This window comes from Colius striatus, chromosome 9, assembly GCF_028858725.1.
Source record: "Colius striatus isolate bColStr4 chromosome 9, bColStr4.1.hap1, whole genome shotgun sequence".
Classification (NCBI taxonomy): domain Eukaryota; kingdom Metazoa; phylum Chordata; class Aves; order Coliiformes; family Coliidae; genus Colius; species Colius striatus.
This window is the reverse complement of record NC_084767.1, coordinates 33513920-33538655: the sequence shown is the minus strand read 5'-3', so window position 1 is coordinate 33538655 and position 24736 is coordinate 33513920. Positions and strand designations below refer to the sequence as shown.

The following is a 24736-nucleotide window of genomic DNA, read 5'->3' as shown; positions in this document are numbered from 1 at the left end:
AAAGTGATCTGTGCTCTTCAATATACTAGTGGTAAAATAGGTCATTTGAATCATGCTTTGCATAAGGAAAACAATCGTACTCTCCTTCCTCTCCGTATGTGCTTAGCATTGTTCATTGCTACAGGCTCTTGGAGTTCCAGTCAGGACAGTTGGTCAGGCTGTTTGTAAGAATCCAGATAGTCTAAATGACTGGATCAGTGAGCTGCTCCTCTTCTCCTCAGGAGTGCCCAGTGGACTGCAAAGCCCATAGACCGAATGTTACTGTTTATGTCTTTTTTTTTTTTTAAGCATATTTTTTTTGGCAATGTTTTGACATAATAGCCAAAACTAGTAAAATGTTTGGGCAAGTAGCCAGTGCTTGTTTTACTGAACAGCCTCAGAAACTGGAAATACCCATGAACCTGAGGCTTTTTGAATGAAACAGTTGTGATGCCAGATACAAAGAGAGTTGAGTAAAAAATGCCAGGCATGTTCAGGCTGCTTGTAACTCTATTCCCAAAGAGCACTACTCCTTTCCACCCTGAGTAGCTCTGGGTGGAAGCATTGGCTTTCTAGCCTGCATATAGGAAGGCAGTGGTTATCCAGCTCAGCTCCAGCCTGGTTAGCAGATACTACCACTCTTTGGATTAAAGGAAGTAACAGTACAGGGAGAAGAAAACTCTGTCAGCCTCTGGTGTAGTGAAATCTATGCTCAAATTAAGTGTCTCACCTTGTTGGAGGGATTCAGTTGTACCTTGGCTTCAGGAGTGGGTTGAGGTGTGAGGAAACACAGGATTGATGCTAGATGATCTGCCAGCTTCTGGTGCTACTGTAGGTGAGTCCAGGCACCTGCAATGAGGAAAGGGGAAATAACGCTTCTGTGTTGTGGATATGTTGCCGGTCAGTTATAGAGGGGTTGAGGGCTCTGAGAGCAGGAGCATGATTGTCAAGGAAGCTCCAAAGAAAGCCTTGGCAGGCAGGCAAAAAGGAAGGTGGCTGGTTACTTCTCATTAATGTCTAATTCTACTTGCTTTGGAAAAATTCCCCCAAAACTGAAGTGGGATCAGAAGAGGTTTTAAGATTAGATTTTTAGATCTAAGAGGTTTTAAGATGAGGAATACAGTTTGTTGAAATAGCTGTCTCTCCCAACTCTGCTTGCTTGTGAGCCAAATCCCAGCTGGAATTCCTGTTGTGAATAATTTTTCCTTTAACTTAAGTGAGAGGAAGACAAGCAGCTTTAATTCTGTGCCTAGTATCTAGTGAAACAGTCATGCTCAGTTCATTGCTATGGTGTCTGCTCCATTGTGCACAGACTTTCAATTAGTGAAGGTTCTGCTTTTGGTTTTGGGGAGGATTTTTTGGTTTTTTTCCCCCATATAACACTCTCTCTTATTTCATGAAATCTTTTCATGTTACCTGCTTGTTTTATTCTTGTGTGTACTGTGGCACAAGCAGTGTTCTGTTGTACTCACAAAAGAGAAGGCAGTCTCTGAGGGAAGTGCTTAATTTAATAAATTGCAGATTTTTGGTACATGGGATATTTGTTCCAACAGTGGGTTTTGCACTGCCCAAAATTTCAGTTTCAATTAGCTTAATTGTATTCAATAGGCTGAATGAAAAGATCTTAAGTAGCATGAGTCAGGCTTTCAGAATGTGTGTTTGTAGGAATCGGCTGCTCTCTGTTCAGCTGATGCACAGGAGTCCTGAGCCTTGGAAGCAAATGCACAGATATATGGAAGGTTCATGAGCTGTGTGTCTTGCTCATTTTCAAGCCTATTTCAGTATGATATTCATGTCATATAAATGGTAACACTTTGTGGCTGCAGGTGGTCGGTCTTTCTCTGCTTCCTTTTCCCTATGCATCCACATTCAGCTCCACATGCACATCCTGTCTTCTCTCATAAAAACAGATACCATAATAAAAAAGAGGCTTTATTAAACTAATGCAATAAAGGCATTTTCTTTGAGGATTTAAACACTTCATTTTTAATAATAAAAATCAAATTGTCGTTGTTGCACCCTGTATAAGTTTTATTCAAATCAACCTCTAAATGCTTTGTGTCTAAGCGGCTCTCTCCTGAGATGTATGTATTTTAGCATTAGTTAAATGAGTTTAAGAATGAGGCTCATACTCTGGCTGTAGGCAGTGAATCTAGAGATCAAGAGATTTCTTTTAAATGAGGGACTGATAAGATGCATTGAACTACAGTAAAGAGTACTGGAAGATAATTGATCTCCTATTCACACTGATGGAAACCAAATTCGTTTGAGTTCTGAAGTTCATATGAACTGACACAAACGCAGCACCACACATTTTGCCCACTGAGACAGAAGAGTTGGTCAGGGAGTAGGGTGAAAACACAATTTTACCTGAAGGAAACTGACAAGATGGATATGAAGGTGCTTAGTTTGGCTAAACACTCAAAATTTTCCAGTATTTATCTGAAGCAATTTTGCTCAGCAAACTTGGACTGGACATGTTGCATTTCTAAGAGACTTCCAGCATTTGAAAATGATTTTGAATCCTAAGAAGCCTACAGATACTTCAGATAGAGGTTCTTGTAGAGTGCTGCATACTTAGAGTCAAAGAGAGGTATTTTTAGAATTTTTGAATGTATCTTTTTCAGTCCAGAAGACAATATTGAAGGTAGGACCTGGAGTAAATGCAGAGGCGGAGGGATGTCATGGTAAAAGCCTGCCTAGATGTGAGAAAAAGACAGCAGGTGGAGATGCTTTACTTCGCTGAAAGATTACAAGAAGTTAGTGCTTCTGCTGCAAAGCTCCCTGAGCTGACCTGCCTCATCTAGCATTCAATTGCAAGTAGTAGATGATTTTAAATATAAATGGTCGTTTTAGCCTGGCAAAATCAAGTTTGGTATGCTGAAGATACAATTTCATTTAGGAATGGACACCTAACCAGAGATTCCCCAAATGCTGCCTTCTATACTGGAAATAGGCCTTGCATGCTGAAATGGGACGCTGAGAGGGGACAGATTTATATCACTGATCCTTAAGATTCAGCTTCTGAATTTGGATAAATCTCTACTTTTTCTGATCCTGATCAGAGTCACATCTGTACCTGAAGGAAAGCAGAATAGCTTTTCTATTGAGACTGTCAGTTACAAGCACTGGACTTAAAGTACTTGGAGCTTTCAGTGCTATAGGAGCAATACTTTTTCTAGTATTTCAGCATTTTCTCAGTTGATTTTGGCAATAGGTGAAGTATGGGAAGGCACAAAAAAAACGAAGTTACGAAGAAGTAGTTATGCTTTTTTAGTCCTTCATAGATACAATCTCCTTATACAGAATATAAAAACTGAGGCTTAGCACATTATTTTGGTTTATTTAAGTTTTTGCCTTGGCTGGCATTTCAATTGTCCAAAGCCTGATTTGAACATTTTTAACCTTAGAGCTTGCTTTCATAGACACATTGCTTAGGTCTGTAGGACGGAGAGCACAGCTCTCATCCAAGTCATTTGTCCTGACATGTGTGGGTTCCTGACCAGTGCCTGTGAGTCTCCTGCTGCCCCTCTTTCTTCTCTGTCCCCAAGACACTAATGTCTGGGCTGCATCCTCATCTAGATTGCTTTTGAAAAGCTCCGGTTGCAAAACTGTTCTGTATTTGGCCACTGGTAGTACAATCTGCTATCCCACTGAGATGTCATTTACACACTTTCCAGGCCTGAGCCAAAGCCCTTTGGGAAGAAGGCAGTCAGACCTCTTGCCTTCTGTGGAGTTTGTCAAGCATTTGTGTTGGCCATGACGGCTGGTCAGTTGATAATTTGTATGCAGGAGTCCATTTGAGTAACATTCACTCTGCTTTGCATTGCATCATCATTCAGAAGTTGCTTAAAAGAATATTTCTTGACCATAAGGTTTGGGTTGTTTGTCTTGGAAGTCCTGTAGTTAATAAAAGAAATTAGTTCACCAACGGAGTTTCGTAGAATGAGTGTAAAGCAAACCCTCATGACAATGCCTTTGCTCTCTTGAAGGACTACATTTCAGCTAGATTGAAAAAACATTGTCAAAATTACTCCTACCTTAAATAGTCCCAGTGACTTTTAAATTTTGATTGGACATGTGCTCATTTCTCCACCACTGGTATTATTTTTTTAAAGTCAATTATGGACCCAGGGTGTAATTTTAAAATCTATGCAAGTTCCAAGGGTAAACCAAAGTGTACCTGTGCAGAGTCCTTGTCTCAGGGTGAGTACACACCTCATTTGAGAGCACAGCCTGTGTGAACATTAATATTTTCATCAGCTGCCTCTAGCAACTAGCTTAAAAATTATGCACTGGAGAGGAAAAGCAAAGATACCATCAAGCTACATGTCCTAAAATGTATCCTGGTAGCTGTGATTGGTATAGAAGATCTGTTTGGCTATTTAAAATCAGTTTGAGATTTGTAGGCCCTGAAGATCTTCTTTTAGGTTTTCAGAATTGGTTACTCTGCAAACTGCCAATTTTTAATTCTTTTTTTTTAAAAAATACATGAGATGTAAGTCAGAATAAGCTAATTTAGACAATGGAATTTTCTAACAAATGTACAAATGCTGTGGGTTTCCCTCCCTCACCCCCTCCAGCAGAAACATAATTTGCAGAAATGGAAACAGTCTCTGGCTAGCTTTAGAGTTTTCTCAAAAATAGAAACAGTGGGGTTTGTCTGGCTGGGCCAGTTTCCTCATCACACACCTGGTGTATATCACTTTAAAAAATACATTATGCCTCATTAAATTACAATTAAATGAAATCATGATCATTTGTTTTTCTGGAAGGAAAATGTTTTGCATATTGAAAGCCTTATTTGTTGCAGGTGACAAAAGGCTGAATAGAGTATTTAATATCACTTTATTTTTTATAATGTTGCTCACTGGTTAGTTTGTGTATACTTCAGTAGCTCAGAATTACATTATTGTAACTGTTACTGCTCTCAAGATACTTTATTTTATTGTCCTACCCTGTTACTCAGCTATCTAGCTGCTGTTGTTTTCTGGCGTGTTTATCTTCAGTTGCAGGAGGACAAGAGATTTTTCCCACTGAGTCAGTTTTCTTATTATCTGTCCTTCTGTTTACATAGCTCCTAAGCTGCCAAAGCACTTGGAGGAGCTGCAGGAAAACCCTCTTTGCTAACCAGGTTTCCTACCTACTGGCCTGGAGTGGGGCATGGGAGCGCAGGGCCTGCATGAGAGGCTGCCTTGGGCACGGTGCTGGGGAAAGAGCTGAACCCTCTCCCTGGGGCAGGGGCCTGCACTGGGAAGTGAGGCAAGGTACCTCTACATTGCTCTAGTAGAGATGAGAGCCTCACAGGTGCAAGAGGCACAGGCTAGGGTTCAGACCCACTGAATCTGATGAGCTGTTTCTGGTGGTGAATCAGAGCCTCCAAGCCAGGCAGTGAGATACCTTATTACCATGACCGCTTGTACCTGTGAGCCTCTGATTTACACAGGGAGTCAATGACTGCACTGGAAAGTAATTGCTTGCATGCTTTCACATATGTTTCTGCTCTCCATTTTTGAAATTGGACCATAAATTTAGCCAGGCTAAGACGTGAGAGAGAAAAAGCTGTCTTAAGAGTCAGCTCCAATAGCTTTCCAGGTACATTTCTTTCAACCTAAAATAATTAATTTTTTTAGTTTATATTTTCTTTTTTTAAAAAATTAGTAGTTTCTTTTTAAATAAAGTAAAAGTCCCATGAAATTAAGAATTTAAGGAACTGATATTTAATTTATTTCCTGCATTTGGAGAATTTTCCACTCACTCTAAAGGAAAATTATAATAAGGACTTACTGTATCAGTCTTGAAATTATTGAAGTCATGGCTTCAAGCTTCTGTAATGTCATTTCCTTTTTTTGTTCTGTTTTGTATATCTCCCTCATCCTGTGAGCCTGGTAAACTTTGGAAAGATTTTCAAAATGTTCCTAGCTTCTCTGAGGGATGGTTAAAGCTGAGGAAGAAGCCAAGTATGAAGATGTAGTTGTGTTGGGGTCACAGAGGCCAGCTCGGGGCCAGCCTAGGGCTGCACCTTCTTCAAACTTTTCCCCAGGTAGACATTTTGCACCAGCCAGCTTCTCTCTCCAATCCCATTTCTGACTGGACAGTCTCACCATGGCTCCATTCCCAGCTCCAGTCCTTCTGGTAACTACCCTGATAATTGCAGGAAAATGTAATTGGGAATTGCTTAGCTTGATTATGTAGATGACGAGCTGAAAAGATGGAGCTGTGTGCAGCCTACCTTCAGGTTATGTGTGGAGCTTGTTTTGAGCACTTCTGGCATAAACACTGCTGAAGTAGAGCTTTCATGTATGTGTTTTAATGTAATAGCACATAAATGCAGATACAGATACATAATTTGCTGGTCTGTTGGTTTTGTCAGGAAGTCTGGTAAATAAGATCAATATATACTAAAAAATGTTGGCATTTGGTTAATTGGCCACCTGTGGTGAAAGTGTTTCAGCAAGGCTTTTTGGAAGAGACTCTTTGATACAGAATAAAATAAATATTACAGGGTTTTGACTACATGATTGTTTTCTAGTAACATTTTTCTTAGAAGAAAAGAGTAAGGTTTCACTATACACTTGTGAAGCAGCTTGGCTCAGTCATGGTTGTAAAGTAACTACAAAATCCTCATATCAACAGCAACAGCTGAATCATGTCTGGGGCACCATGGTGTCCATTTGCACACAGTTGCTGAATGTTAGTCCTGTCAGTGGCTCAAGGTAAATCCTCTGAGCTCTGAAATCCCCTCTGTGGGGTTTCACAAGTCTTCTGTGGCCAGCATTGCTGGAAAGAGTGGTGCAGCAACTCTGGGTCAGGGGAGGTGGAAAGGGTATCAGACTACTTAAAGAGACACATTGGCAGAATGGCCTCTTAAAATAGTGAGCCTCTGATTGTGCTATGTTATAAGTCTAGGTGGGCAGAATCTTCCCTCTCTGTTTTTTTGTGTACCAGTACATTTAAATATTTTTAGTTTAGGAATTGCTATTACTGCTGTTTGGAGTGAAATACTGTTTGTGATGTGTTAGATGCAGGGGAGTGCATGAGGGAAGCTGGTAGCACACACCATGTCCCTGTAGTTTATGTAGGCCCAAATTCAAACTTGCATGTTGTGCCTTTAAGTTCTAGATAATCTGGGGAACTGTCGAGCACCTATAGTTATGCATAAATTTAATCCTATCATTAGATTTAAACCCCTTTTAATAGCATTTTCATCTCTCCTACTCTTTTTTTTGAAGTGCTGTGCAGGTTACCTCCTAGAATAATGGCTTTGGTAAAATCTAGATGAATGTGGCATTCTCTTTATCATTGCAATGTGAGGCTTGTGATATTTTAAAATGAGGCATGAAAGAATAGGTTCAATTCCTAAAGCTAGATTCTAAGGCTTTATTATTGTTCCATTTTTTTTTGTCTCAGAAATGACTGTCCAAACAAAAATGAACGGACTGTAACATCAAAAACCAGCCAAACATTTTTCTTTATAAACCTCCTGCACTGTTTAAATGTCAAAACTAAATTTATCAACCTTGGCAGATTTGTCAAAGATGAACAGGATTGCCAAACGTTCCCAGCTTTAAGTAAAAAGAGAGAAAGATCTAACAGCTCCTAAAATATTTGTAGCAAGCACCTGGTGATAACTACAGTTTTTTCTACCCAATGTACCTACCTTCCTATCCAGCATGTCAGAAGCTTATTACTGTCTTGCTAGAATAGGATAGTCCCAAAATAAGCCCCAGCCCCCAGAAGACATTTCCCTACAAAATATACCCTCTGGGAGAGCCCATGAGATTCTGATGTAGATTCTCAGTATTGCAACTCAGCTGGTTACACTAAACAAATTAAAAATAAAAAACCACCACATGACTGGGCTTTTTTTTTTTTTAAATTTTTGAACCAGGGCTTGTTGTCAGAGATCCTGCGCAAAGAAGAGGACCCTAGGACGGCTTCCCAGTCTCTCCTGGTAAACTTAAGGGCAATGCAGAATTTCCTCAACTTGCCTGACTCGGAGCGGGATCGTATCTATCAGGATGAGAGAGAGAGAAGTATGAACCCCAACGTGAGCATGGTGTCTTCAGCTGCCAGTAGCCCAAGCTCCTCCAGAACTCCCCAGGTAAGATGCAATCGTTTGTTACCTGTTCATTCTGTGGATTAGTCCAGTTGCTCCCCTCACCCAGATGAGTTGTAGAAATCTTTTTGTAAGGCTTTGGAGGGTCTGTTAAGAGATGTTTGGTGAATTTCAGCAAGACATTATGATAATGATTCTACCCTTAATCAATACTATAAATACAAACAATGTTACCTACTAAGTATGTAACATTAGTGCCTGAAAGAGTGTGTGTGGGCATTACATACAGGCTATTGATATATGTTCACAATTATATTATGGAAAGACAATGCACGTAACTTTTTATCTGTGTCCAATACATTCTGCAGAACACAGGAAATTCCTGGGCTCCTAGAGATGTTTGTGTATGTTGCAATAAAATTGTGTAGTTAACAGAGGTCAACAGCGACTTAGACATTGCTAGAAATTGATGTACTCTGTATTCTGAATAAGAAATCACCATCTTTGAGTTAGAGGTTTACATGCCTAATTATTTGAAGTACAGAAAGTAGAGATGGGCAGATGATGCTTTACAGCTCCAAAACAACTGTCATCTCATTGACTTAACTGCACGTGTTTATTAACGTGCTGTTGCCACCCACTTCTCCGAGTAGATTGTTCCTTTGCACTAAGGAGTATCCACATACTACACTGTAATAATCATCTCCCCTTTTACCAGACTGCTTGCAGTCCCAGACGCTTACTCTGAAAAAAGGAGGGTGCTTGCACAAAGGTGATGGTTAACTCCTGGTGTGACATTTGCCTAACTTGAGTTTGAAATTTCTAACTGTACGGACAGTCTAAGTCAGTTCTAGCACATCCCTTGATCTTTAGTAAATGAGCCTGTATGACTCTCCTGCTTCGATGTTTTCACAGCCATGCTGTCTGCAAGGTCTTGGACTGTGTTAGCTGTGCTTATGGTAGTAATTCTCATATCGCATTCTGTAGCCACAGCTGCTAAAAATAAGTAAGCATTGGGGGCAGAGAGTGTAATTTTACATGCAAACTGATCATCATTATGGAGGGTGTGTTGGTTTTGTAGAAATTGTTGAGGTTGCTCAGTTTAACACAGCCGTTTGGGTGCACCTTGCCATAATACATGATTTAAAGAACTGTTTTCAGTGAAAGCAAACAAATCCTGCCAAACCAAATTTGACACTGAATTTTTATTATATAGGAAACTCATTGTGTGCCTCTTAGCTTTTTTAGTTATCTTTCAGTGAAAATGAAATTATAAAGGGAATTGTTTTAATGTTTAAGTAGTGAATTCACTTTCTGCATGTGTATTTACTCATGAAAGAATTAGCTTATTCGTACTTATATTTATTGCAACAGATTTTGCAACTAGAATCAAGTAACAGACGGAAATGGAGAGTTTAAATGCAACCCAGTGAGAATAAAATTGGATCTGTTGCCCCATCTCATTCCTCTCTTGAAATATGACTTTTCCCCATGTTCTAACCACAGCTAGAATGTCATTTAAAATAATGGAAATTATGCCTGCCTTTTTAAGAGCTAAGTGTTGCTAGAAAACCAGACTCTAGAAGTAGAAAGCAGCTCATCATTGCCTTATTTCTCCTTGAAGAATCCAGTAGAATATTGTGAGGATTTTAATCATCCAAAGCAACATACAAACGTTTGTGTACCCTGTGCTTTGCTTGTGCCCGCTAGATAACATCTCCCGAGCCCTCTGAGGGCCAGCACCAGTCAGCACAGGTGCTGTTTTGACAACTTGGATGCCTCTGCAAATGAGGCTGCTTCCCAGCTCCTGGGCAGGCAGCATGGCTACTGCACTTTCCCATATGCCTACTATTAGTCCTGACGAGACAAATGCCGTCCTCACGTGTGGTGCGGCAATTCCCAACAGCATCGCCTTCCCAAGCTGGTATGTTCCCTACCCCAGAGTGGAGGAGTGCTTTGGGGCAGCAGTGCTGGGAGCTCTACTATCCTTTTAGGAATTGTGTTAGGGTGCTAGAGAATTTGATGGAATGCCGTTTGGAAACGTGGTTTCCATAGATACTGAGCTTCTGCAGCAATACTTCTGGAAGTGGTGCTCAAGTGCACTGGGTAGGAGGAAGGCACTGGCAGATACCTGTGGAAGTGCTGGTTCTGGGTCAGTCATTCAGGTGCGTGTAAGGGCACACAGAGTAACCCGTCTCTGTTGCTGTGAGCCAGCTCCAAGATCCCCTTGCAAGACGTCCCCAAAGTGAGCATGATAGATTCATCCAGCAAACGGGTACAAGTGCTGTGGGGAAGAGTCTCTGAGCTGTTAGTGGTTATTGTCTGCACGTGAAGACCGTCAGTAAAGACTGGATTTTAGCACTTTGGCATGGTGGTTGCAAACACTTCTTTTCCTTTTTTCCCCATTGTTTGCAATTAGACATTTCAATAATGGCAAACTTGTTCATAATATCAAGACTAGTTTTGAATGTAGGCCTCTAACAGAAAATGGGGTTTTTTTTGTGACTGTGATATTTTGGTTTGGTACTTGACCTACCTATTTCAGTGACTAAATAACAAATGGCCCAGCTATCAGGGTGTGTAGGACAGGCTTTCATCTGACGTGTGGCTGTGGATCTAGCAGTGCAGGAGACCCATGCAGGACAGAGCTGTTCTTAGGATCTCAGGCCTCTGCAACAACCTTTGAGCCTGTGGAGACATTGGCTGCTGTGTTAGCCAAAGGCTCCAGCCACTGGGAAGGCTTTTTTAATATCCATCAAAGCACTGCAGGGCACTGGGTAAAATTAAGTTTTACTAAATGACTCCTGACAGACTTGGACAGTGATCTTCCTTCCCATGATCTCTTTGTTGTTTTCTTATGTTTCCCACAATTGCCCTAACTCTCATTTATCTGTGAACGTTCAATTTCAGAGTGTGGTGTCTCTTGGTCCATCCATAGGGCTGTACCCCACATGTGTTCATGGCCTGTGAGTGGTGGTGGGTTGAGGCTCTGGTCTGCCCCAGCTGCCATCCAGTTGCTCCTGCCTGAATGTACAGGGCTGACCTTAGCAGGAACGCGTAGTACTTAGGCCCATTCTACGTGAGTCCTGCCTGCAACAGGCAGGGAACGAGCCAGGGGGACTGCCAGTTGAACTTGGAGGGTGAGAAACGTAGAAGACGCAGGTTGGTTAAAGCTTTATCTGGAAGCAGTAGGAGGAATGATTAGTCTAGATTGTTGTCTTGATCGGATTTTGGCTCTGTTACTAATGTGGCCTTTGGTGCAAAAAAAACCCCACCAAAAACATTAGGGAGAGGAAGATTTGAAGAACAGCAAAAAAGGAGAAGTTGACAAGGTTTGCTTTGTCTAGTTAACCTTCCCATTAAGAAACAGGCATTTGAGCATGTCTGCCTAGTTGAAAATTAACATTAGATGTACTGTATCAGGCTTCAACTGGCACAAAAACAGTAGCCATCCGAAAAGTTTTATAATTCAGATAAATGTCTGAATGCCATCAAGATTTATGGGAGGTTTGGATCTGTTGGGAAGCATGAATTTTGCTTGTCTTTAAATCACAAGAGAAAACACAGATTTTATATCAGCAGCCTACATGTTTCCCTTAAAAGGTGTAAGGGGTACAGTTATCAGTCCTGGTACCTCTTCTCTTTCAGCTCAAGAAAGCAGATGAGATCTGTCTCTCCAAGAGGCTGCTGGTGCCGGGAGCACTCAATGAGGATCGCACTGCCCTCGCTCCCTCGCCTGCCAGTGCATTCTGGGGACTGCCATGGCCAAGAGGCTTTAAATAAAAATCTTGTTTCAGTCTGCTGAACTGTATTGGTAGAAGCCTGGTAGGGGTAGTCCAGCCTGGGGAAAGTACTGGCAGCATCTGTTATTGTCCTTCATTTGTAACAGAGGCTGATGGGAAATCATTCAATTAAAAGGAGTGCAGTGGAATGCACAAAATCTCAATATGAGTTTAGGAGAATGAGGGCAGCACATCAAAGGCATGCCAAAGCCCAGCTTTATGAGATGAATTTTTTTTTTTCATTTCCACTGATTTCCTAGGTGAAATTAGGTGATTGGCTAGCATAATGATGATAAAGCTGGGAAGCCATACATACTCAAATGACATACGTATAGTTTTAATAAAGGATGAGGGAGACTTGAGAGAGTGCATTAAATTGAGTAATAATTTATTATTTAGAGACCTCTACCCATTTACACATTTTTTCTGGGAGAATTGGCTCTTCCTCCAAGGTGTAGGCCACTTTCAGAGAGGGGGGAGAAGGTAGAGCCTGGTGCCTCTGCTGCAGTAGCTAGCTGGCAAAGTCAACTTCAGTGACTGCCTGCAGCTGAGTGCCTGACTACCTATCATGTTGTTGAGCTGCTCAATAAATACGCTAGGAGAGGGAGAGGGGGAGAGTTGACAGGGCCTTGCATGTCCTATAGGAATGCACTGCAATTATTTCCAATCACAATTAACCTGATTAGAATAATGGACAGGAAGTGTCCCTCTGTAGCTAATGCAGTTTGGCATCAGTTGACTGAAATCCTTTGATAATTTCTGCACAGATGGCTGGGCTGAAAGCAGCACTTTTTTAATTATTATTTTCATGGTCTCTTGGTAGGCCAAAACCTCGACACCAACAACAGACCTCCCCATTAAGGCGGACGGCGCCAACGTCAACATCACAGCTGCCATTTACGACGAGATCCAACAGGAGATGAAAAGGGCCAAGGTATCTCAAGCTCTGTTTGCCAAAGTGGCTGCCAATAAAAGTCAGGTGAGTGGTAGAGGGGATTTTGTTGTGGGGCTTCTGCGGGTTTTGTATTTAAAGCAAACTCTGGGGATGGAACTAGACCCATCTCTTCCTCCTACCAATAAAAATACATCTGTTCCTACAATAATAATAATAATAATAATAATAATAATAATCTCTGGGGAACCTGTCGTGCTTTTGGATTTTGCCTGCTTAAGTGGTTTCCTTTTCTCTTTTAAAATAGGCTGAGGAAAGGATCAGCTCACAGCCAAGCCTTTTCTCCCGTTTTGTACAAGAACATTAGTCCTTTCCCACTTGTGGTATATAGCTTACACCTCTGCTAGTGGGACAAGGACCTTTCAAAATGATACCATCCTTCTCATTAGGCAGGCAAAGAAATTGTTTTCTTAAATGATTATCTGAGGGAAGGCAATGTGAAAACACATACTAGGCAGATGTTTCTTTTTTTTTTTAAATGTTGTATGTGCTGCATACAGTATTGCCACGTGAATAATTCACGTCAGATCCAATCATTTTTACAAAAAGACATGAGAGGGCACTTCAGTGAGTTCTCCTGGATTAATTTCCACCTTGAGTGTAAAAAATACATGTGGGCAAACCTAAGTCCAGGTGAAATTCTTGAGGATAATCCATTAAGTTCAAAATTTCATCCAACTCTTTAAAAAAATGTAATGCAACAGAAGGCATTTTGAGGAAAGGAGGATAGATAGAATTTTTTGTAGGAAGAGCAGCAAGTGGATTGGAGACTGTAAGAAGAAATTGTCTACTTAGTGAAAAGGGATGGTTTTCATCCTGAATATAATTAGTTGTGCTAGGAGAGTGCATCAGTATGGACACAAAAATGCACAAATGTGTCTGTGACAATGAGAAATGTCTAGATGCATGCACTCTGCAAAATGCATACTTTCTTTTCCTCTGTGCAGGAAAACAGCACTGTAGTCATTAAAGTAGATGTAAAATAAGAGATTGAAGGGCGTATAAACAAAGCATCAAAGGCTATCAGAGTACATGGAAGACCCTTGTCCGTGTTACAGGTATTTGTGCCCTGCCATATGGAGGCCTGATTAATTTTTCCTTCCTCATTTGATCATTACTTTTCTTTGCCTTTTGCTTTCTCTTGTCAGGGTACAGGGGTTACAGTCTGCAACTCCTCTGCATCTCAACAAAATCCCAGTCACAGTATGAAATACATAAAAGGAAAATACCATGGAACCCTCTTAACTGTTAAATGCATAAAAATCTCATGTACCACATGGCAAAATATAATGAGAACTGGAGCTGTTAAACGAATAAAGCTGTTAAAAGCATAATGCCACTTGGCACAACTACTGTGCATTTAACGGTTTTCCACTGTGTAATAAATGGCATATGTGGTAAACGTGCAGTAAATATAAAAACTGCACAATTGATTTTGCAAACGTGCCCCTTATTCTTTACTCCATGCAGCTATCAAAGTTCCACCCAGAATGCAGACTGGACAGCTTTTAATAAGGAGTGTTTAACACAAACTGAATGCCAGTCTCTCTGAGGTTTGGCTTAAAATTGCCTGCAAGCTTCCTGTCATTATACCCAGAGGCGTCTTGAAATAGAGACAGACTGAACCACCCAACAATAATTTGGGTGGCTCACCAGCTCCGGCTGTGCCAGCTTGAGCATGCCTCTCTAGCAGCATTGCACACCAGCACCAAAACAAAAATAAGCTCTGTAGTCTTTCACGTGGAAAAACAACAGGGCAGATTTGGAAAGCCAGATGCAAAAGGTTAAGAACCGGATCCACAAATGTTACCGTTTAAAACAAAGTTACTGCGCATAAAGGTTTTGTTTCTTCAGCAGCAGTGAATAAAGAAGCGTTTCTGAGGCCGATGTTTCTTTTGTTCCACAGCCTTGCCAAAGCAATACTGGCTCCCTGGGATGACACAGCATTCTCCATGCTGAGATGTCATAGCGCTCTGCTGGAGCATGAAAGTGCTTTATGGAGGCACTCAAAGGCAGGAACAGAGAAGGCACTGGGCCTCCCCCTGCCCCAAAGCCCACCTGCATGCCTGTGCTGTCCTGCTGCTGCTTGGGGTGCCCTGTGGAATGCCAGTAGGAGTGGCAAAAGCAAGGACACAGCTGCCTGTGTAGGGGAAAGCCACTGGCATGGTGGGATGGTTGGTGTGTCGCCTTAGGTCTAGCTTGTCTAAAAACTAGTAGTGGGACTTTCCGAGTTCTTTGTGCAGCCCAGTTATGTGAGTCACAGTCACTGCTGGTGAAGATGGTGCCGATTTCAGCAACTGAATTACATGGTGGGAAGTGCTCATTGAAAACTGCCCATGTTTTCAGAAGGGAGAGTTTGAAAGAAGGGAAAAAAGCGCTTGTCTGAGGAGGTGCTTGGACTCTCCACCAGGGTTTGTTCACTTGCTGCTCTCCACAGGCCTGGCTTGCATTGCATTGGCTTCCTCTATTATTCCCTCACCCCAGACTACTGAGAGGCTTCCAGTTTGCTAACAAGGCATGTGTTATGTTGGGCGCTGCTGTTCTGTCAACAGCAATCCACGGTGCTGTGAGATCTTCACAGTTTTAGCAGCCAGTGAATCTCCGACAGGGCTGTTTTGATATTTTATACACAGGGCTGCATGTCATGTACCCGAGAGAGCATCCAGACCCAATGGAGGCCTCATTTCATCTTCTGTCTTCGTATAGGAAGAGTGGTACCCACTAAGAGGAGTTTTTGCAAGTGGCATAATCTACTGGTGCAGTTAATTGACCTCAAATTTAATAAGTAGCCGTCTTTATTCTTAACTCATGGTAGAATCTCAGTTCAGCAACCAAAGGGAAGGGCTGTTGCTAGCAACTGAGATTACAAATCACAGAACTCATAAGTGAACACAAATGCAAAGCCTCATGCAGGTACCAAAGTTGTATGCTGAGACTTCTTTAGGGGAATCCACCTTCATAAAGACCTCAAGCCATTCATTTTAGACATTGGCCTATTCATCACTTCTTTACCTTAATATGCATTTTATTCCTTGTGATTTATATCTAGATATTTTTAGTCTTGTTTGTGAAGTGGTGTGCAGCCCTTTGTGCGGCAGGAGCTGAGGAGATCATTGCCCTCCAAACACAGCTTCCAAAGTTGTCATCCTCATTTAGTTGCCAGCTGTTTTTGACATACCCGCTGGGCAGTGTGCTTGTCTGGGGATGCTGTTTGCTAGTACCCTTCGTCCTTTACATGGCTAAACCTGGGACCTATATTATCACACTGAGAGTGCTTCTGAGTGTGACAAGAACACCAGGATTTGATTTCCTATCTGCACTTTGGGCTTTCCTGGTTATATTTAATTCACAAGGGTGGGTTTCTGGTGTGCTGTTTCAGAGAGGTTTGGGTGGCCTGTGTGTCTCGAGCTGGGCAGTGAGACAAGCAGAGGCTTTGACCTTGGGTTGCTGCAGGTTTGAACTGTTGGTCATGAAAACTGGCTTCTACATCCACTGCTGCAATGGCTTTACAGTACAATTTCAGGAAAATCATTTTCCCCATGACCATATGCCAATCTTTCTGTAATACTGTGCAACAGCATCACCCTCTGACCCCTAGTGAGAGTCCTAGCAGAAGCTGTGCTGTTTGCAGTAGACAGAATTTTTTTTCTTAGTCTGTGCAAAATGAGTTTAGGAATATTGTTCTTTTTACAATAAACAGTGACTATCAAAATAAATAGTGGGCATAGCTGGCTGGAGCACTTGTTCACAGTCTGAGAGAGGGCAAAGTTTGGATCAACATGAACTTCCCACAGTTCTCCCAGGACAAGAGGCTCTTCTTAATTGGGCTGAGGTGGTGGGGGGAAATCTGGGCCCATGCTGCTGGGGATTTGCCTTGCGCAGGGCAAATGAGGGGGTTTGACCTTCACCAGTCCAGAGAAAACAAAAAGTAAACTCTTCAAACTTAAATTCTTCCTCAAGAAGCCGGAGGTTGTTTCAGTTGCATCACAGTAGAGAGAGGCCCCATGGAACAACATTTTAAATAAATGTTAGGCTGGCAAAGCTCAGTCTCTGGTTTGTATCTTCATGCTGTTTAAAAATGAACAAACAAAAAATAAACTTGACCAGAGGTATGGAGGCTGGGGGCAGAAAGCCCTTCATTCAAATCCCTTTGAGTTAAGAAAACCCAAGGCTATGGATCCCTGCCTTGTTGCCAGGATTGTCTGGGAGGCTGTTTTCTGGCTAAGGGGGTTATTAGCTCCACAGTAGAAGCCCATACTAGATGGATCTCAGCACCACAGTCACCTGCCCATGACCTCCCTTCTTGCCCATGCTATGAGAAGAAAATACTACAGTGAGAGAGATGAGCAGCGTCACTCTGGGGCAGAGTTAGCTCTAGAACCCCCCTATTTTGTCTTTCCCTCTCTTTCCTCATGAATTTATGTTCCCTTGTTTTCATTTGATAAGATGACCTGATTTGTCTCCCTCTTTTAGCTTATAATAGGTATTTTCTGTGCCCTTAATCTAATTAGCTTCCAGTGATGATGAACAACAGCTAGAAAAAACAGCTAGAGTGGTGAAGATGCATAGCGTATGTGATGTATGCATATAGGGCACTTCTCACTGCTGAAGTATCTTGGTGCCTTTAGGATGATGTGACTGTCTACAGCTGGGCTGAATCTGTTTTGCTGGTATTTTGATGTTCTTATTAAATATCGAGAAAACATAGAAAGACATTTCTGTCCTTTACTGAATGGAAAATGTTTGAAGTACCTTTGGACATTAGCCGTTTTTTTTTACAGACTTCCATATGCAGTCACAGTGTAACCCCCCGCCTCCCTCCGACAGCATCTGCAGCAGCACATTAGCCTCTCAGCTGCTGAATGCAGCAGGGACAGTTGTGGAGCTGGGACTTTGCTCAGGAAGTCCTTGGCAGACCTGGAAGTGATGGTGAGCTGCTTGTCCTAACCACAAGCACACACTTCCTCTCCAGTGTGGGGAGAAGCTACTTTGAACTTGACATGCTTGAAATATCCTTCCCTCTGAGGCCAAGAGCTGTAAGCAGACTTAGTGTTCCCATGGATCTAAGATACATCAGGGCTCATGTACCTCATTCATTTTTTGTATTGTTGAGTGTTTTATAAGGCTAGTGAGAAGCTGACCCATGTGAAAGTGCTTTGCATTTTGCCTTGAATTTTCAGGGATGGAAAAAGTACTGAGCATTTCAGAAAATCCAGGCTATTGAGTGATTAACCTTGAACTGTATCAAAATGCTCCAAGTGAAGCTTCTCAGGTTCAGTCCCCCTCCCCCAGTCCTCATCAAGAATTCATTGAAGCCATGACAGAACTCTCCATTACAGTTAGTCTTTTATCCATTTCAGCTTTCTTGATTAGGTTATCTTGAATCATTAGGGGGTTTATATATTTTAATAGACACTTATTGGATTCATGGAAAGAGAGTTTGGCGACTAAGGAACAAGAGCTGAATATTATCTGTCTCATTTTGCACTGCAGAGTCCCAAACTGAGCAAAGGGAAGAGAGGCTGAGGAAGTGTGTCCACAGGACTCCTGTGACCCTGTGTAGAAAAGAAGCTTTCTCCAGGGAATGCAGCATTTCTTTACTAATATTTCAAGACTTGCATCAATCATTGCTGCTTTTTTTTTCCCTTTTGTCACATATGTTGACATTTTCTGCACTGATGATGTGGGTGAGGGAATGGCCTTTTACATTTATTTTTGAGATTTATTCCTGAATCACTCTTACTAAAAACTCTTCATTTGCCTACTCATGCTTTCACTGGAGACCCTAGAAAATGTCAGCCCAGAAAACTAACTGTATTATTATTAGTAGTAGCAGTAGTATCAATGTAAGTGTGGGGAAGCACGAGGTCAGTTCAGTTGCCGCTTTATCCAGGCTCAAAATGCCTTGCCACCCAGCCCAAGCAGATAAGCTGCCTGTAGCTAAGTCACCGTGGACACCCAACTGCCGTCTCCCATGGTGGCTTTCAGTAGTGTGTGTAAGCACAGGCCTGTAGCCCCATCATACATCCTTGTCCTTAATCAGAAATTTGGTCCTTGGCTGACTGCACATCAGCAGACCTGCAGGAAGCAGTTTGGGGGTCAGGGTATTTATGCATACCTTTACTGAGTGCTGGAAGACCTGACCTTATCTTAGTCTGGTAACTTTGGCTGCTGGAGTAGCCTCCCCGTGCGCCAGAGTAAGTCTAGCAAAGGTGAAAGGGTCAAGCAGCTAAAAAGACCTTGGAGATAAGTGACAGAGAATGTGACTCACAATTGGTGCACCAGCTAACTGTCCCTCATGGGTGTGCCAAGGCTAATGCTTTGGTGTAGTAAGCACACTGTTTCTTTAACAGCATAAAAACACAATGGGAATGGCTGTCTTCCTGCAGATTTTTGTTGTTCTTTGCTTAGCTATGTGGAAATGTATTTGATTAGGAGACAGAGGGAGGTTAAAAATAGGACATTAATATGATATTATTTCTTTTATCAAATAAAATGCTTAGAAAATGTTTATCTTGTCTCATGAGAATGACAAAAAATAGAGGCCAGCACTTCTCTGCAGCTCTCTTTAGTAAGCTAAATTGGGCTGTATTCTCAATGCCTCTAGAAGTTTTGGGGTGAAATGAAGGAAGTTCTGAGCAGAATTCCTTGTAACCACAAGCACTGGGGCCTGACTGTGGAGCCAAAAGCATCCTTTATTTGTGCTGTTTTTCTTCCTCTTATTTTTAATGGAAGACATTCCCATTTGAGAACCTTAGAAGCTGCTATTAAGGGCCAGATTCTGCCACCCATACTGACACTGATGGGTATCTCCTCCTATCAAACTGTGCTAGTCAAGGGGGCTGTTTGTGTGGTGGAGCGAGACTTGTGATATGCAGGGGAGGCAGGATCAGAAACTCAGCTTATCACAGATCTGGGGAAGGATGTGTTGTTTGTTAGATTTTCAGAATATGTTCACAGAAGCTGGATTTACTTGTAATGCAATGAACTCAGATGTTGTGGATGAGTGGGGGAAAAGGTGATAGTGTCTCCTTCTTCACTTTTCCTTCTTCATACCAATAAACGTAGCTATAGATGAAAATTCACTGCGAGTGGCTGAAGCTCCAAGCATTTCTGTATGTTAGCATTTCTTAAATGAAATAATTCTCCTGGAAAGCTCTGTGAAACATACACAGACCCAAATAAATAAATAAAAGAAAATCTAAAAAAATTGCAACAAAAAAACCCCAAGTTGAGATTTTTAACAGAAAAAGGAGATTTGCGTATTAATAATTCATGAGTTCTCATTGAACATGCACGAAGAAACGGTGCTATTCAATAGAGAATACTGTCATCTGTCAATGTTTTATTTGACATTTACACTTTTTTTTTTTTTTTGCCTGGTACTGCAAAACTTTCTTGGATGGCATGCTCAGATTATTTAAATAAATAATGTTGGAAATCCGATGCAGACTTTTCATCTGTGCACAGGGAAGGCGGTTACTTGCAATCTTAAAGAATGTGTGAGTAATCTGCAGTGCTGTGTTTTCTCGTGTATTAGCCAAAGCTATCACCTAATAAGCAGCCCCATAGATGGATAGATAGGGTCTTGAATGGATGGGTGAGAGAATGAATACTTGAAGGGGAAGGATGGGAAAAGAGCAGTGAAAGGACAGATTTGCTGCAGATAAATGTACACATGCACAGAGTGGATACGCTTGTATATGTGTGTGAGTGAGCGAATAATGGGTGTTGTGAAGAAAGCTGCCACAAATACATTTCTGTTGCTGATGCAAAAATAAATATTTATAAATGGTGTTGGGGGAGATCCAGTCCCGCACAACGTGAGAGAAGACGGGCATTTAGCACAATGACAATTCAGTGTTAGGCGCACCTTGCAATTTCTTGCTAATATTAGGCTCATGAAAATCTTTCTGCTCTGTAGGTTAGTTATTATTTATAAAAATCACAGAACCAGCTGATACATTCATAAGCTAATTATTGTAGCAGCTGGGTACACATGGTGCAATATGTCTGAGGCTGTGAAGTATCACAGATTTCTTGGGGCCTGCTGTGGTGGGGGTGTGCTGTTGAAGGCTAGATCCCTTAATCTGATCAGCCAAGCAAATACTTTGTAGGGAAACTGGATTAATATCTCTCTAAATACCATGGATGTGCTTCACCTTCAGAACCAGGCTCCTTTAAACGTGCCATTAGCTTATCTCCTCTGGGGAATGGAGAAGTTCTCAGGTGTCCTCAGGATGGCGAGATCTGCCTGGTGCCTCCCTTTGCCAGAAATTAATTTGGTTTGCTCGTGTCTGCACACATGGTCACACTGCAGTCTAATCTTTTCCCTAATAGCTCCAAGGTCAGGACCTTGCATGTTGCCAGGCAAATTGAGCACTATCCTTCCTAAAGACTAATGGCAGCAAGTGCCTAGTCCATAATGAGGCCTGTAGTGTTGCTCTAAGTGATTGTAATGAGTGCTGATTATAACGGGACAGATAAATCAAAATGCAGCAGTCACCGTCAGGCCAGCCAGGCTAACTCTGGGAAGGGGAGGTGGCCCCTCTGAGCCAGCCCTGGGCCCTGCCAGGCACAGCACGGTACCCTGCAGCCCTTGGGGAGCCCTAGGAGCCATCTCCCTGGGCCTGCCCTGCACCGGCTCTGGCTCCACCAGGTGCGGGGCTTTGTGTGAGTTCTGTGCTAAATGATAGGTCTTCATGCTGCAGCATGCCTTGTGAGATGTTAAACATACCTGCTTGAAACCTATGAAAGAGTTCAGTTGGAGACTTACTCAGATCACTGAAAACAGGGGGAAACAGAAGGGGTTTTTTCCCACAGATGGTTTATTTTCCATTTCAGAATTTATTTCCTTTGTATGGAAGAACCCCTGAGAAAACACCGTGGAGCAGGGAGATTTTCTGCCTGTCTTTTCTCTAAAAGAGAGAAAGTTTGGGGGGATTTCTGAGCAGAGGAAAGGGAAAGATGAGAACTAAGGGCAAGGGATGTTACCAAACCACATTAAAATGCAGGCATCACCTGGCTGAGAGATTACGCAAATACCAGTCAAAATACTTTGAAGAGGTTTTTTTCCCCCCCTAAGTAAATGATTAGATATCTTGTTTTCATCTTTGCCTGCCCCCCGCCCCAACTCTCCTAGTTTATTGCAAGAAAAGATCAGGTCTGCACAAATGTGGCCTCTCACTTGTAAAAACAAGGCAGTGTTGTGTTACAGATTAGTTTATAAATCCCTGGTGGCTTCACAGTTCAGTGCCTACAGCTGCTGCAGATGGGCCTGGGTTTTTGTCTCTTCACTGTGCTGCAGCCGGCAGTTGAAGGAGAAAATGGAATGATCAGGTTATTAACATGTAGGCCGTGAGGAAGAGGCTGCGCAATGAGAACAGCTGGTGTTACTGTCTTGGCTGATGCAGTGGAAATAATCAAATCTTGCCTTTATTTCAGGGAGTGAAAGTAGAAGACACAGTGGAGAGTAAGACAAACAACGGCTTATGATATTGTATACAGGGTTTAGAGTGCATGGTAGAAGTTGTCAATGACTTACAAGTTGTTACATACAAAAGCAATACCAAAAACCTCCTACGTGGGCCAACAATGAACCTGACTGTTCAGCTTTCTCCAGTCACCGTTTGGAAAAAATACAGTTTTGGCTACTTCTCCTACTGAACATTTTTAACATTGATCAAGCTATCTTTTAGGTATTGCAAGGTGCCTGTCAAAATGGTGTCAAAATGCTGAGTTGTAGCTTGAAAATGATGGGTTATAAAGCTACTAGGTAAAATATTTTGACAGGAGTCAGTAAGGCGTGTTGACAGCATCCTCAGCATTATCTTCCCATATTCTGTCATTTGCATCGCGTCTCCTGCATGCAGGCAGAGGAGGGGAGAGCGGCCCCCAGCCTGTGAGGGATGGGGCTGGCTGTGTCTCTGCCTAGGGCACAGGCAGCAGTGGCCACCAGCCCTGCTTAACCTGCCATGGAGACTGCTTGCTGACACACACATGCCACACACATGGGACTGTCCTCACCTCAGCAGCTACTTTCATTGTGCTCTCTGGTTGGCTTGGTGTTTTACAGGGGTTTCCTCTTCCTGAAGGGCTGGTGCTGCCTCCCCCAGGGCTCTGAGCCCTGTGGAGTGGTCCTACAGACTTTCATACAGTGGTAACTTTTTGAAGTAATTTCAAACTAATCTTACAACAATATAGCAGGAACAAAATCCATGCTTAGTACAATCTGTTGCTGGATTTATACTTACCTTCACCTAGTATCTTGACCTCTCTAGTAACTTCTGCAGCATCCTGTTTGCTGCTTTTGTGCTAAATACTAAAGGGTTTCCTTTCTGTGAGTTTGCATCGTCTAAGTGACCATTTGGTTATTTAAAGCTGTCAAATTTTAGTGACGTTCAGAGCTGTGGGAATCAATGCAACATAATGATAGAAGATCAGAGGTCTTCACTTGATAGTATCTTCTTCTAAACATTTTCAGTAGTGGTTGAATTTCTGGTCCTGCAGCTGCAACCCTTAGCATGAGGCGTGTTAGCTATGTCTCTTTTTCTCTTGCTTGGTTAAATAAATAGGTTCCAAAACAGAAGTGAAGGAAAAAGATTTCTAGCCAAGCATTTTATACATGGTATTATTATGTATTTATACATGGTAAGGTGCTATGCTTCCTAGTTCCCATTACATGCTGATGATTGTGTTTGTTTCTCCAACTTGCAGGAGATATATCAAGGGCTTGTTGAGACCAAAGGGCAGCTGAGGGTAAGGGGTGTTCTATGTGAAATGAGACCAGCTAAACTTGCAGCACAAAGCTTTAAGACTAGCTGACCTTCCACTCACATTTTCCTCAGTGCTCAGTGAATTAACTGTGCTGACCACTGTCATTGCAGGGGTGGCTGTGTGAGCTGCTTCGCTGGAAAGAAAATCCAAGTCCAGAAAACCGCACCCTTTGGGAGAACCTTTGCACCATTCGCCGCTTCCTGAACCTTCCACAGCATGAGAGGGATGTGATCTATGAAGAAGAGTCCAGACATCATCACAGTGAGCGCATGCAACATGTTGTCCAGCTCACTCCTGAGCCTGTGCAGGTCAGAGCACTAAGTTCCTTCTCAGAGTGTCTGGTGGGGGAACAGGTGTCAGAGGTGCAGAGAAGCAGCTTTCTTCTTCTTGGCAGGTTGATAGGCACCAATTTTCATCTGTCTGTTGGGCCACATACAAGCCACAGTTCTGAAGTTCACAGCTCACTGTGTGAATATTGCAGCGCACGCGTGTGTGTGTGTGTGCGCGGGTTGGTGTTGATGATTGAACAGAATATGTGAGAATCCATGCCACTGATAAGAGCAAGCTCAGGAGTTGCAGCAGAGAGATCTAGATAGGCTGCATGGCTGGGCCAAGGTCAATGCCATGTGTTTCAATAAGGCCAAGTGCTGGGTCCTTGCCCTTTGGCCTTAACAACCCCCAGCAGCACTACAGGCTTGGGGAGGAGTGGCTGGAAAGCTGCCAAGCAGAGAGCGACCTGGGAGTATGGATTGACAGCGGCTGAACATGAGCCAGCAGTGTGTCCAGGTGGCCAAGAAGGCCAGTGGCATCCTGGCCTGTACCAGGAACAGTGTTGTCAGCAGGAGCAGGGAGGTGATCATTCCCCTGTACTCGACTTTGGTGAGGCCACACCTCAAATACTGTGTCCAGTTTTGGGCCCCTCTCTACAAAAAAGACATTGAGGTGCTGGAGAGGATCCAGAGGTGGGCTACCAAGCTAGTAAAGGATTTGGAGCACGTCTCACATGATGAACGGCTGAGGGATCTGGGGCTGTTTAGCCTGCAGAAAAGAAGGCTCAGGGGAGACCTTATCGCTCTCTACAACTACCTGAAAGGAAGTTGTGGTGAGGCGGCGGTCATTCTGTTCTCCTAGTAACAATCAATAGAACAAGAGGAAATGGCCTCAAGTTGTGCCAGGGGAGGTCCAGGC

At 42.6% G+C, this 24736-nt stretch overlaps 1 protein-coding gene across 1 annotated transcript in view; it reads left to right on the top strand.

The window, feature by feature from the left end:
- SATB2 (SATB homeobox 2) overlaps positions 1-24736 on the top strand; it is a 127839-nt gene that overhangs the window by 81127 nt on the left and 21976 nt on the right. Inside the window, exons 8-10 of the mRNA XM_062002578.1 lie at positions 7871-8083; positions 12644-12799; positions 23659-23856. Coding sequence (XP_061858562.1) covers positions 7871-8083; positions 12644-12799; positions 23659-23856 — 567 coding nt within the window. The remainder of the gene's footprint in view (positions 1-7870; positions 8084-12643; positions 12800-23658; positions 23857-24736) is intronic.